The 12321-nt window shown below is 38.7% G+C and overlaps 3 protein-coding genes across 4 annotated transcripts in view; 2 read left to right on the forward strand and 1 right to left on the reverse strand.

The window, feature by feature from the left end:
• fap (fibroblast activation protein, alpha) overlaps positions 1-2780 on the forward strand; it is a 19459-nt gene extending 16679 nt beyond the window's left edge. Inside the window, exons 20-25 of one of the 2 annotated variants that reach the window (XR_011926855.1) lie at positions 889-943; positions 1017-1116; positions 2081-2144; positions 2211-2283; positions 2414-2487; positions 2615-2755. Coding sequence is in view for 1 of the 2 variants with exons in the window: in XM_072444347.1 (XP_072300448.1) it covers positions 889-943; positions 1017-1116; positions 2081-2139; positions 2211-2283; positions 2414-2487; positions 2615-2716 (463 nt within the window). In the remaining variant the exon portion in view is untranslated. Of the gene's footprint in view, positions 1-888; positions 944-1016; positions 1117-2080; positions 2145-2210; positions 2284-2413; positions 2488-2614 lie in introns of both variants that reach the window. The other variant, XM_072444347.1, reaches the window with a different exon arrangement.
• Positions 2781-4056: 1276 nt separating this feature from the next.
• Positions 4057-6792, forward strand: gcgb (glucagon b). The gene is made up of 4 exons (XM_072444354.1): positions 4057-4339; positions 4449-4554; positions 5150-5296; positions 6657-6792. Exons 1-4 carry the CDS (start codon positions 4207-4209, stop codon positions 6772-6774), a joined length of 504 nt encoding a protein of 167 aa, XP_072300455.1. The 5' UTR covers positions 4057-4206; the 3' UTR covers positions 6775-6792.
• A 2911-nt stretch (positions 6793-9703) lies between these two features.
• The window catches only part of LOC140359260 (sodium-driven chloride bicarbonate exchanger-like), a 41591-nt gene continuing 38973 nt past the window's right edge, over positions 9704-12321 (reverse strand). The window contains exon 35 of the mRNA XM_072444118.1: positions 9704-9916. The gene's annotated coding sequence lies outside the window, so the exon portion shown is untranslated. The remainder of the gene's footprint in view (positions 9917-12321) is intronic.

The raw sequence follows: 12321 nt of genomic DNA on the forward strand, positions 1-12321 counted from the left end.
ACAACAACAACAAAACATTCAAGATGGTGGACCCGGCTCATGATCCGGCTCGTGACCGAGTGTTTACTTCTGCTCTCGCTTCGGTTTGAACAATCAGGAAAGTCCGCTCTACTCACCATGATGAACGGGCGTTAGATGCGGTTATACGAAGGGCGTCATCGCGATTCAGGAGACATTTTCTGCGTTCGGGGACGGATAACGCGAAACACGCCTTGTTGACATGGGCTACGTAATATCTGGTTAAGCTTTGGTGGAGTCATCTACTTGTCTCCATAGTAACTGGTATATTATATGGACTATTCCAGGCAAAACAACAGCATCTCCATGAAAACATACGTTTTGAACCTTAGTATTAACTTCAAACACTTGATCCACCCATAGCAGAGCAACATTAATTTCAACAGGTTTTCTTCAGGGAAATCATAAAACTAGTAATGTATCATTGTGATATTCTTATATGAATAATGTTATATGAATCCAAATGTCCAAACTATTCTCACATCTCATTGAAAGAACGTGGCAATGGCAGGAAACTATAGGTCTATGTAAATGAAGGCACAGGAGCTTTAGGACTTTTGCATTTTTATATTTGCTCTTTCAGAGCTCTCGGCCTGTTTCAGTCGCGACCCCCAAAATAACAGGTGTTGACATTCGTGGCCCCCGACATATTAAGTAGACTTCCCCCAAAGTAGCCTCATGTCTAATGTTAGATTTTAGTTTCAAGATATAGACCATGCAAATAATAAATAATAACCTACTTTTACCATTGCATTTGAAGAGCCTTCTTTAAGACTATTGTTTCAATTTCAATTGTTTCGCGACCCCAGGTTGAGAACCACTGCACTAGATTGTGATAGAATTGTGTAGTAAATTGCGTGTCTGTTGTAGAAAGTTCATCGACATGGGATTTGTGGATAAAGAGCGAGTGGCCATGTGGGGCTGGGTGAGTGTGCAGTGTCTGTGGAATATTTGCCCAGAGGTTTCACATTGTGTTAAAAGCTGTTGGATTGTTTCAGTCTTATGGAGGTTACGTCACTGCGATGGCGCTGGGGTCCGGCAGTGGGCGGCTCAAGTGTGGGATTGCAGTGGCCCCAGTGGCTGAATGGGAATACTACGGTGCGTATATGATATATTTTCCTATAGTTTACCATCTGTTCAAAAATCTTTTTTTTATTCATTTCATTTAGTTTGATTTAATAGTATTTTATTTTATTCTATGTTGTGTCTATAACATGCCCTCAGTTTGACAACTGTCATAACTCTTTTGGTTTTAAATATCCATTCCTCTTTTCCACTCATACTGATAATTATTGCAAAAAAGTGCTTCACTGTGAAACTAACTGACTCTATTAACATTTACAGTACTATTCGGTGCTGCACTGCAGTAAAATAACATTTACTTTAGTTTATGTTTCGTTTTTAGTGGATTATAATAAAGGTTTGAGTTGGAATTAGGTTTACAACTAATGATTATGGCCATTGAACAGTCAGCGATAATCATTTTGATTAGTCGACTAGTCAAATTATTATTTCTATTTTACATTGAGACTTTTAAAATATGTTTTTAACCAAATAAAGGTTGAACTATGGTGACTGAAAGCTTTTAAATAGAGAATATGTATTTATGAATAAAGTGCATTATTGAAGAAAATCAGAAATTGTATAATCTTTGATATATTGTTGCTTTGTGTTATCAATTATCTTATATATAGTCTGTTTTGTCCAGATAATGAACCAAAAAATATGATTACAAATAGTTCAGTAGTTGACGAGACACAATTATATAGAAATAGTAAATTTTAATGTCTACCATTTCCGTAGCTGTCTTTATCTTTATGCAGTTCGCTTTAACAAATAAGAACTTTTCATTTAACGTTCTTCCAAGAAATATGTTGAACCTCCCACAGAGTTGTATTAATCCAGTTTCCCTCCCGACCTCAGTATGTCATAGTATTGTGTGTAAAGCTGTAGCAGAAGTGAACAGGCACAAAAAAGTGATATTACATTAACATTATATAACTTTATGATCATATGAATCCTATTACTGCTTTTTAATGTTATTTTGCATGTGATTTGACAGACGCCGTGTACACAGAGCGCTACATGGGCACTCCCAAAGACAACCCGGACGGTTACAGAGTAAAGTCAGCCATTTTGCACATCTACATCTTAAAACTTCCATTACCGCCCTAACACTTGTGTTTGAACAGAACGGCAGCGTGATCAAGCGAGCCCGGAACTTTAAAAACGTGGACTTTCTGTTGATTCACGGCACTGCGGACGGTACGTGTCGCCCTGCTCCGCCTCTGGAACATGTGGTAGCCAAGTTACCAGAGTTGTCCATTGTGTCTGTTTGCCTGATGCTTATTTGGCTTTCACGCCTGGGTCACGTCCCTCTTTTTAACCTCCACAGACAATGTCCACTTCCAGCAGGCTGCGCAGATCTCCAAGGCTCTGGTCAACGAACAAGTGGACTTTGAAACAATGGTAAATATTGGCTGATGGAAGTGCTTCCTGTATTGACTTTAATGGTGTTTGGGTCAGTGGACATGCCTGAGCTGGAGGTTTTCATGTGGAAATGCCTGTTTTCAATGATGTTCTGTGTTTTTTTCAGTGGTATACAGACAAGAACCACTCGCTGCAAGGATCAGCCTATCGCCATGTTTACACTCTGATGAGCCACTTCCTGAAAAAATGCTTTGCCAGTTCAGAATAGATCTGTGGGAATTTATCAAGGAAAACTGTGGAATTATTTGTTGTATATTTTTTACGATTTTTTTACACGCATTTTGTTTTTATTATGTCATGAATAACACAAAAAATGTCATTGAACTTCGTACCTCCAACAAAGAAGCATTTTTGTAGTTAAAGTTTATGTACCATTTTTTTACTGTCTTAAAAAACATGAAAAACAGGAGTTGTTCACTTTGAATTGTTTGCAGAAGTTCACATGTATTACTCACTTACACAATGTTTTTTTGCCGTCACAGTAAAGCTAACAACAACTAGCATGCTGATAGTGCACTTCCTGCTTCAGGGAAACTCTATCATTAAATGCAGACAACGCATAATTAGCATTTTCACCCAAATAGATGCGTTTACAAGATATCTGCAGGACAAAACAGCTTTATTACATGAAAAAACAAACCGGGTACAGGTCCTTTAAATGGTTAAGGAAAGGTTAAGGAATGGTCAGTAATGTGTTAAGAGTTTGTTTGTAGGTGTCCTTAACATCACATTTTACCATTCTAAAATATGAGTTGTTGAATAGAACTTTTGCCCAAATGTTTTTAGCATTATAATATCGTTACCATTTTTTACTGATGAAGAAGTCTCCAAGTGCCTGTAACCTACACGGCCACAATCACAATTTAAGTCATCTGACAACCATTTAAAGGTGCACTCTGTAACATTTCCCATTGAGAGCCTTGTCCTCAATGATATTGCGTTGCCTAGACAGTACCTGAAGGGGACATATTATGCAAAATCAACTTTAATGAGCTTTGTGTTTCTTCATCATTTACTCAAATAATCTGTTGATCTATTCCTGCATGTTGGAGTTAATCCTGTATTTCCTGTAATTGAGGCTTGAGTGCTCTGTAAAACCTTTTTAGAAATACAATCAATATTTTAGATCAATATTGTGTTTTACAAGAACACAATATTTAATACAAAGAACCTGAAAAATAGCATAATATGTCTCCTTTAATATGGCATTAAATGTATATTATTTGCATTTATTTAACCTGTTCACATTTCTACAAAAAAAAACTTGGAAAAACTTTCATTCTTAGTGTGAGCTGCCTCGCCTCTCCACAGATCTGACCTGTAACTTGGCCTGGTGGCGTCATCTGCTTGTCTCTATGGATGAAGATGTGTTTAATTAATACTGTGGAACGTTCCAAAGCAATAACATCTCCATGGAGACAAACTGGTAGTGACCCAAACCTCCACCAGGACATTTTACAAACATTAACATTTAAATGCACAGCTTAGCCTACATGGTTAACAAATAAGTCGCACCAAAAGCGTTGCTAGGGTGCGTTCTTGTCCTTTCAGCATCATTTGTCCCTATTTCCCGTCAAACAGAAGCTGATTTGTGAACGCGACGCCTTAACCGTGCGATCAGTATTTATTTTTAGACCAGTCAAACGCGTGAGCTCGACCGAATCGGGCTGATTAATGGATTGAGAGTAAACGGACGATATGTGTGACGGGGACGGTCACTTGGGACGTCCGTGCGCAGCGCCTATAAAAGTCCTGAAGACCGTGAACGCACCACAACAGCAGCAACAGGAGACACAGCAGCAGCCACACACTGTACAGAGGAAAGACACAGGTGAGAGCACTTCATTCTTACAATACTGAGTTAATATCACTCTTTATTTCAATGTTAATTCTTCTTTTATCTCTTTTTTTTATTTTTTTATTTTTTTTTTGGGATACAGACGCTGCAACAATGAAAAGCACATACTGTTTGGCTGGACTTCTGCTACTTGTTCTTGTCCAGTGCAGTTGGCAGGTTCCAGACCAGGATGCAGACCAAAACTCGATGTAAGTCTATTTACATCAATTATAACTAATGCAAAGTTTGAAGTGTTACTTTTTGTGTTCACTGACAGTTATTTTAATCTGGAAAAAGTTTTAATAATTTTGAGAGATATTATTAGTACACTCATAATAATAAAATAATTTACAATCTTAAGTTAGATAATCAATTAAAAGTTTTTGAATTAAGTAGTTTCTTTTATCTTGAGTTTCTTGAAATAAGATATGTTTTGTTTTTGTACAATCTATTTATATATTTTAATACTTGTCTTTTTGTTATTTTAAGTAAAACAGGATATTTTATGCTTATTTCAACTAAAAATATACTTAAAACTAAATAAATACGTATTTCAAACACTTCTTATCTTTATTAAAGTAATTTATTCTAGTGTAACAAGATCCATATAATCAAGTATTTTATGAAGGCTACGTTACCATTCTTGGCTCTTACTGACCCTAGCGCTGGTCAATATATGTAATAACATTTATTATCTTTCAGGGCGTCCAATCAGAAAGACTATATTGTCGCTTTACATTGAAAAGGATTGGAAACTGCACTGATCATGTAAAACCTTCCACTGATTCTGTGTGTATTTGCCAGGCTTTCAGCAGAAACCTCGGGACCAGTGGAGACGTCCAACGTGAAGAGACATTCAGAGGGAACCTTCTCTAACGACTACAGTAAATATCTGGAGACGAGACGAGCGCAAGACTTTGTCCAGTGGCTCAAGAACTCCAAGAGGAACGGGTAAGAGCGTTCTTGTGTTCAGGGCGTTCTTGTGTTCAGGGCGTTCTTGTGTTCAGGGCGTTCTTGTGTTCAGGGCGTTCTAGTGTTCAGAGTGTTCTTGTGTTCAGGGCGTTTTTGTGTTCAGGGCGTTCTTGTGTTCAGGGCGTTCTTGTGTTCAGGGCGTTCTTGTGTTCAGAGTGTTCTTGTGTTCAGGGCGTTTTTGTGTTCAGGGCGTTCTTGTGTTCAGGGCGTTCTTGTGTAAGGGGCGTTCTTGTGTAAGGGGCGTTCTTGTGTAAGGGGGGTCTTGTGTTCAGGGCGTTCTTGTGTTCAGGGCGTTCTTGTGTTCAGGGCGTTCTTGTGTTCAGGGCGTTCTTGTGTTCAGGGCGTTCTTGTGTTCAGGGCGTTCTTGTGTTCAGGGCGTTCTTGTGTTCAGGGCGTTCTTGTGTAAGGGGCGTTCTTGTGTAAGGGGCGTTCTTGTGTAAGGGGCGTTCTTGTGTAAGGGGGGTCTTGTGTTCAGGGCGTTCTAGTGTTCAGAGTGTTCTTGTGCTCAGTGCATTCCACAAACTTAAAGGGTCCCATCAGTGCACATTGTCATTGGGCGAGACGCTGTGACTGAACACGCTTTGTCTTTGCGTGTGTTGGAATGGATGTAAAGCTTTGAGTGCACAACAGAGGACGGGACGGGTTGTATAAACGTGACCAGCATTCACATGTGAACGTTAGCTTAGTTATTATGGTCTAATAATGCTGCAGAATTATAAGGGCACAAGTGAAGTAAGTAAGCTGTGTAATGTTAGAAAATGTGAACTTATTTATAGTCATAACTTTTAACCTGCACGAATTTGCAATAGTGTTTACAAAAATGGGTTGACTTGAAAAACTGTATATTTAAAAAATGAGTGAACATTACTCTATACACTATGTTTTTAACACAAACTAGTTCTGGATATACTAAACCTTTTTTTTAGCGCTTACAGAAATTCACGTTTTTTTATTCTCAGCCCTAATAAAAAATCACTATTCTCATTTTGTAAAACATAATGGTAACACTTTAAAATAAGGTTCCTTAAGAGTAAACTATTTATAAGGTGTTAATGAGCACTAGTTGTTCGTTTATGCCCTTTTTATTTAACATAATTTGCAGGTGGCTTATACTACCTTATAAACGTTAATGAGACATTAACCAAAAGCATTTGTGTGTGTGTTAATAAACCGTGTACAAAATTGTATTAAACTGTTTTATATCTAGTGCTTATTAACACCTTATCAGTGGCTTACTAAGGAACAGTACTTTAAAGCGTTACCAACATAATATTTAGCTTGTACCTTTTATGTTAACATTTAGTTGATTTTTCTAACTTTATGTTTGTTTCCGCCTCAGCCTGTTCAGACGCCACGCAGACGGCACGTTCACCAGCGACGTGAGCTCATACCTGCAGGACCAGGCGGCCAAAGAGTTTGTGTCCTGGCTCAAGACCGGCCGGGGCAGGCGAGAGTAGAACCCCCATCTCCAACACCAGAATAAACCCTTCAGCTCTCTCTGTCTGCCATTCTCTGTCCATTCTTCTGTCATGTTGTCTCCATTCGAAACTTAAAGGACACATATTATGCCAAATTGACTTTTTTGAGCTTTTAACGATGATATAGTATTGTTCCCTAATCAAAAACCTGGAGTTATATTTAGCTTCTTTCAGGCTCGTTTGATGAATCCTGTTTAGTAAGTTGCAAAGTTCTCAGTTTCAAATTGACCAGATGAGTGATTTCATAGGTCGGGCTCTGAAGTCCATAAATCATCTCCAGACTCATTCTGAGCATTTCTTTGGTGAAATCACATTTATTCCAGCTGTGTTCCTGCGTTAGAACGTCGGGGTAAAGCTATGTTTATCTTCACTGTGCAATTCCCTCTGCAGCCAGTAGATGGCGTTCTACACAAATCCTGAGAAGAGAAACGCCTGATTCAGCGATTTTTATAGACAATTATTTTAAGTTTTAAAACATGATTTGCCAAGTAAAACTACTAAAGAGCCAAAAACAATACAACAAATGCATAATATGAGTCCTTTAAAATGCCTTCATATTGTACGACATCATAACACAATATGTCAAATTTATTTTCAACATTCAACATTCAAATGGGATTCATTTTGTCCATCTGTAATCCTAAGAATTTTCTGTTTATCTTGTCACATCATCCATCATCTCAAATTACAATCTGTAGATAATCTATACTATCTTTCTTATTCATAAAGTCATATTTAGTTTTCAATAAAGAAATGTGAATAATCTTTGACTCTTGTAGCTTTTGATACAGACAGCGGGGCACCACTTTATAATAACTACACATTAATCAGCCTTAATAAACCTTCAACACTGACTGAATTTATAATGAACACATAGTTTATTAAGAATGATTCAGATTTAGCAACTACTTAACTAAGGTGTTAGCCGTTAGCATCGGGGGATTAATTAAGTAGTTAAATTAAAGTATTTGTGAATTAAAATCTTTTTTCATGCTGTATTAAGGCAATTAAAGCGCAGTTATTCCAAAGCGTTACCAACAACTGTCTCCAAACCGAACAAACAAAGCTATTTAAGCTAATTGACGCTGCATTATCCGCCGCTAACACTCCGCGGACATATGCCTCTGGGGGGGATTAGCGGAGGGTTTGCTAGCAGGTGACAGCATGATTTGTGTCACCTGTCAGCAGCGAGTCCGGATCAGAACTGCCCACGTTGACAGGCGGCCAAGGCAGGGTTATGCTTAATGGAAGACGGGGGAGTTGGCTAATCAGAGAAGCCGGCGACGGGGACAAGCACTCGGGTCAGCGCTCTCCAGCTCGTCCCTCCTGGCATCCAGACAAAATGATAATTCACCAGGGCCCGCGCGCTGACATGCTCGGGGATGTGCCACCTCTCTCAGCTGTCAGCGCACATCAAACCATCTGCTGAGGAAAAGAAGGGATAAAAAAACATAAAACTGGCCATTGCTGTTATTTGTACTGTATAACGAGGCCTGGGAATTACAATGAATAGTTTGTATATATTTCTTTAAGTTGGGTTATTGCTATTATTGCTATTGGCCCTTTAAAATGCTCTGTCACAAGAATGGTAAAATCATGTACACAATAATATATTTTCAAAAATTTACTGACATCAGACCTAACTGTTAAGAATTTTAAGTATTTCTAATTTTAAAAAAGCAGCTATTTTGAATTTGTAAAAAAAAATCTGTTACAAAGGATGGAATGAATACTGTTTTCTAGACCCAAAATTATATTTGAGCTTCACAAAAAGTATAATTTGTAGTTAAGTATCTGTCAAATTTATTGAGGACATTTCTGTGAAGGAATAAGAATTGTGCCTCTATGAACAACAGCAAGTTATAATCTTAACAGAACAAATAATTTAAAATACAAGTGTTTGAAGCCACTCTGATAATGCTCATGTGTCTGAGTGGTTTTCAATTGACAAAACCACCTTGAATCTTCTCTATTCTGGAATTATAAATGTTTTGGTTTTCAAAAAAGGGTGTATATTTGATAGTTGTACTGAAGGTAGCTCAGTGGAGAGGTTTTTCTTAGCTTGGAATGTTCCGCAGTATGGCATTCAATTACATATATTTTCTACCTTTAACAACATCCATAAACCTAACAACTAATCACCAGCTTGTCTAGCTGAGTTTGCTGCTATACTGCCTCCATGGAGACAAGCAGGAGACACAACCTCCACCAGGAAAGTTCCATAGAGCACTTTAAATGTTATCACACAAAAATGGGAAAAATAGGAAATGTTCTGTTAAATATCAAACATTGGTTTTATCTTGAACACATTTATTGTGAATTCTCGCATAATGGAAATAGTCCCCATACATAATACATTTAACACTGAATAAATCGTTTACATTTACATTTACAAAATACAACATCAGGGAAAATATAATATTATTGCATGTAAAGCTGTGATGCCGTTCCTTCCATAAAAACAATACATTTTGCTTTTGGTTAATCAGGCTTATTGTCCTCCCACCCATGTCTAAAGTGCTCCTTTCAATCGTACACAGGGACAATCATTAGAAATACAAGTACAAATATTCACGTACTGTGCATTGTTGTTGCGTACTTGTGGAAGTGTAAACCACTGTAGCTTTAGGGACAGTTTTATGCATTTGGCCAGTTCAACTTCACACAAGGTGTGTAAAAACCATCAGGGGCGTGTCCAGACTTTTTTCACTGCTGTGGCCCAACGGTGGCACCAGGGCCGGCACAAATGTTTGAGGTGATACATTTGAGAATTTAATAATGTCATATTTTATATACGAGTTTATATATATATAATAGTTTGTGTGACATTATATATTTTTTTAGTTATAGTTATTCAAGTCTATAAGTAAAATGGTTGTTTACCCCTCTGAGGGCGTGGCACCCGGTGCGGCCACTCCCAAGAATTGCCCCGGGAAACGATGTAAAAAGTCTGATAAATGGACCATGGATGTATTAAATGAACGGATAAACCCCACATCACACATGACCTGTAGTAGTATGTAGTATATAGTACAGGAACATACACAGAACCGCCACGTTGAGACTTTTCACAGACACACACTTCACTCCGTCTTGTCATACACTGGAGTTGTCAGGACAACTGTGGGGAAAGAGGAGGAATATATTTTAGCATAAGAATGGAAAGAACCTTATCTTGTTCAGTACAACACACATATACAAAACATAAGCAATCCGAGCATCTTGAAAAACTATAACTCTTGAGGTGTGTATTCTGCTCACACTGGTGGATTCTGAGTCGATACTCACTACAGGCCCAATCTGAGAAATGTGATTCATATTCCCTGTGAAAAGATAAAGCCCAGTCTCACTGAAACTAGTCTGAAACTTGCTGTGCTAAATGTCAGATCCTTATGTAACAAATCTCTCTTAATTAATAATTTTATTTCTTCTTATAATCTTGATTTTATGTTTTTTAACTGAAACATGGCTTGACAAAAACACAGGAAATGTAGTTCTGATAGAATCTGCTCCACCCAACTTTAAGTTTGAATCTGAAACACGAGAAAACAAAAAAGGGGGTGGAGTCTGTGCTGTCTTTAGAGATGAAATAATTACCCGCAGGTTGTCTTTTGGGGTGTTTTCATCATTTGAGTATGTATCCTTTAAAATGGAGCTAAAACGGTCTCCATCCATTCTCTTCATTGTTTTATACAAGCCTCCCCAGCACTGCCAAAGTTTTATTGATGATTTTACTGAGATGCTTTCAGTCATATGCACAGACTTTGATGGTTTGGTCATTACAGGTGATTTCAATGTGCATGTTGATAATATTTGTGACAGAAACGCTAAAGAGCTTGATGCTGTCCTTGAAACCTTCAGTCTTACTCAGCATGTGAGAGGCCCCACCCACAGCAAAGGACACACTCTAGATCTCATAATTACAAAGGGGGTAAATATTTCAAATGTTAATGTGATCGATGTTGCTCTGTCTGATCATTTCTGTGTCTTCTTTGACCTGTCTGTTTCTCCCAAACCTCCGGTTGGTCCTGCAGTTGTTCAGAGGAGACACATAAGTGATGGCACAGGTGCACTGTTTATGGAAATGATAAACTTCGAAAATGTCTCATGTTCTAATGTAAATGATTTGTTGAACTCTGTTACATCTAGTGTTTTGAATGTTCTGGACACCATCGCCCCTATAAAGGCTAAAATGGTTAAAAATAAGCAGAAGGCGCCGTGGAGAAATGATGATTCGGTCAGGGCACAGAAAAGGGAGTGCCGCAGGGCCGAACGGAAATGGCGCAAGTCAAAGCTCCAGGTTCAAAAAGAGATTTACAAAGAAAAGCTGAATATGTACAACCTAATCTTATGTAGAACTAGGGAAAGATATTTTTCTGAAATAATTGGAAGCTGCAGTAACAACTCGCATGTCCTGTTTGCCACAGTAAACAGATTAACAAACCCTCCAGCTCAGCTGCCGTTAGAACTCATTTCCACATCCAAGTGTAATGAGTTTGCATTATTCTTTAATGACAAAGTTCAGGGCATTAAAAATGCTATAAATCCCACAATGCAAAAAATTACCCTAAAACCACCAAGACACTTAGAGCTGACTCACTTTGCACCAGTAACTGACAAAACTGTCCATGAGATCATCACCAGTCTGAGTTCATCTACATGCTGCCTTGATGTGTTACCCACCAAATTTCTAAAGTCTGTGCTGAACAGTTTGTTAGCACCACTCACTCACATAGTTAACATGTCGCTTCAATCTGGAACATTCCCAATGTCTTTGAAAACTGCGGTCATAAAGCCTCTCCTAAAGAAGAGCAGTCTTGATGCCGCAGTACTGAGTCATTACCGGCCCATCTCTAATCTGCCATTTTGGGGCAAAGTCCTTGAAAAGGTTGTTTACCAACAGCTCACAGATTTCCTCTTAATAAACAACTCATTTGATGTTTTTCAGTCAGGTTTTAGACCTCATCACAGCACTGAGACTGCTCTTGTCAAGGTGACAAATGACATCCGCCTGAACACTGACACGGGCAAAGCCTCAGTCTTAATTCTGTTAGATCTGAGTGCTGCTTTTGACACTGTCGATCATGGGATCCTCTTACAGAGACTAGAGGACTGGGTGGGCATCACTGGCACTGCCCTAAACTGGTTAAGGTCCTATCTGGAAGACAGGAAGTACTTTGTTGAAATTGGTAGCTGTGTCTCAGACCACATGACCCTGACCTGTGGAGTGCCCCAAGGGTCAGTCCTGGGTCCCCTTCTGTTCAACCTCTACATGCTGCCGTTGGGTCAGTTGATACGCAGTGAAAATGTGTCCTATCACAATTATGCAGACGACACTCAGATCTATGTTTCACTATCGGCAGGTGACTATGGACCAGTAGATTCACTCTGTCACTGCATCCAACAGATCAGTGTGTGGATGCAAAACAACTTTCTCCAGCTGAACTCAGACAAGACTGAAATAATCGTTTTTGGCCCACAGAAACAAAGAGAAAGTGTTAGCGGTCACCTCCAGAGTCTCGCTCT

The sequence above is a fragment of the Eucyclogobius newberryi genome, unplaced genomic scaffold, assembly GCF_026437365.1.
Source record: "Eucyclogobius newberryi isolate DKJ021-1_F unplaced genomic scaffold, fEucNew1.0.hap1 SCAF_14, whole genome shotgun sequence".
In the NCBI taxonomy this organism is placed as follows: Eukaryota; Metazoa; Chordata; class Actinopteri; order Gobiiformes; family Gobiidae; genus Eucyclogobius; species Eucyclogobius newberryi.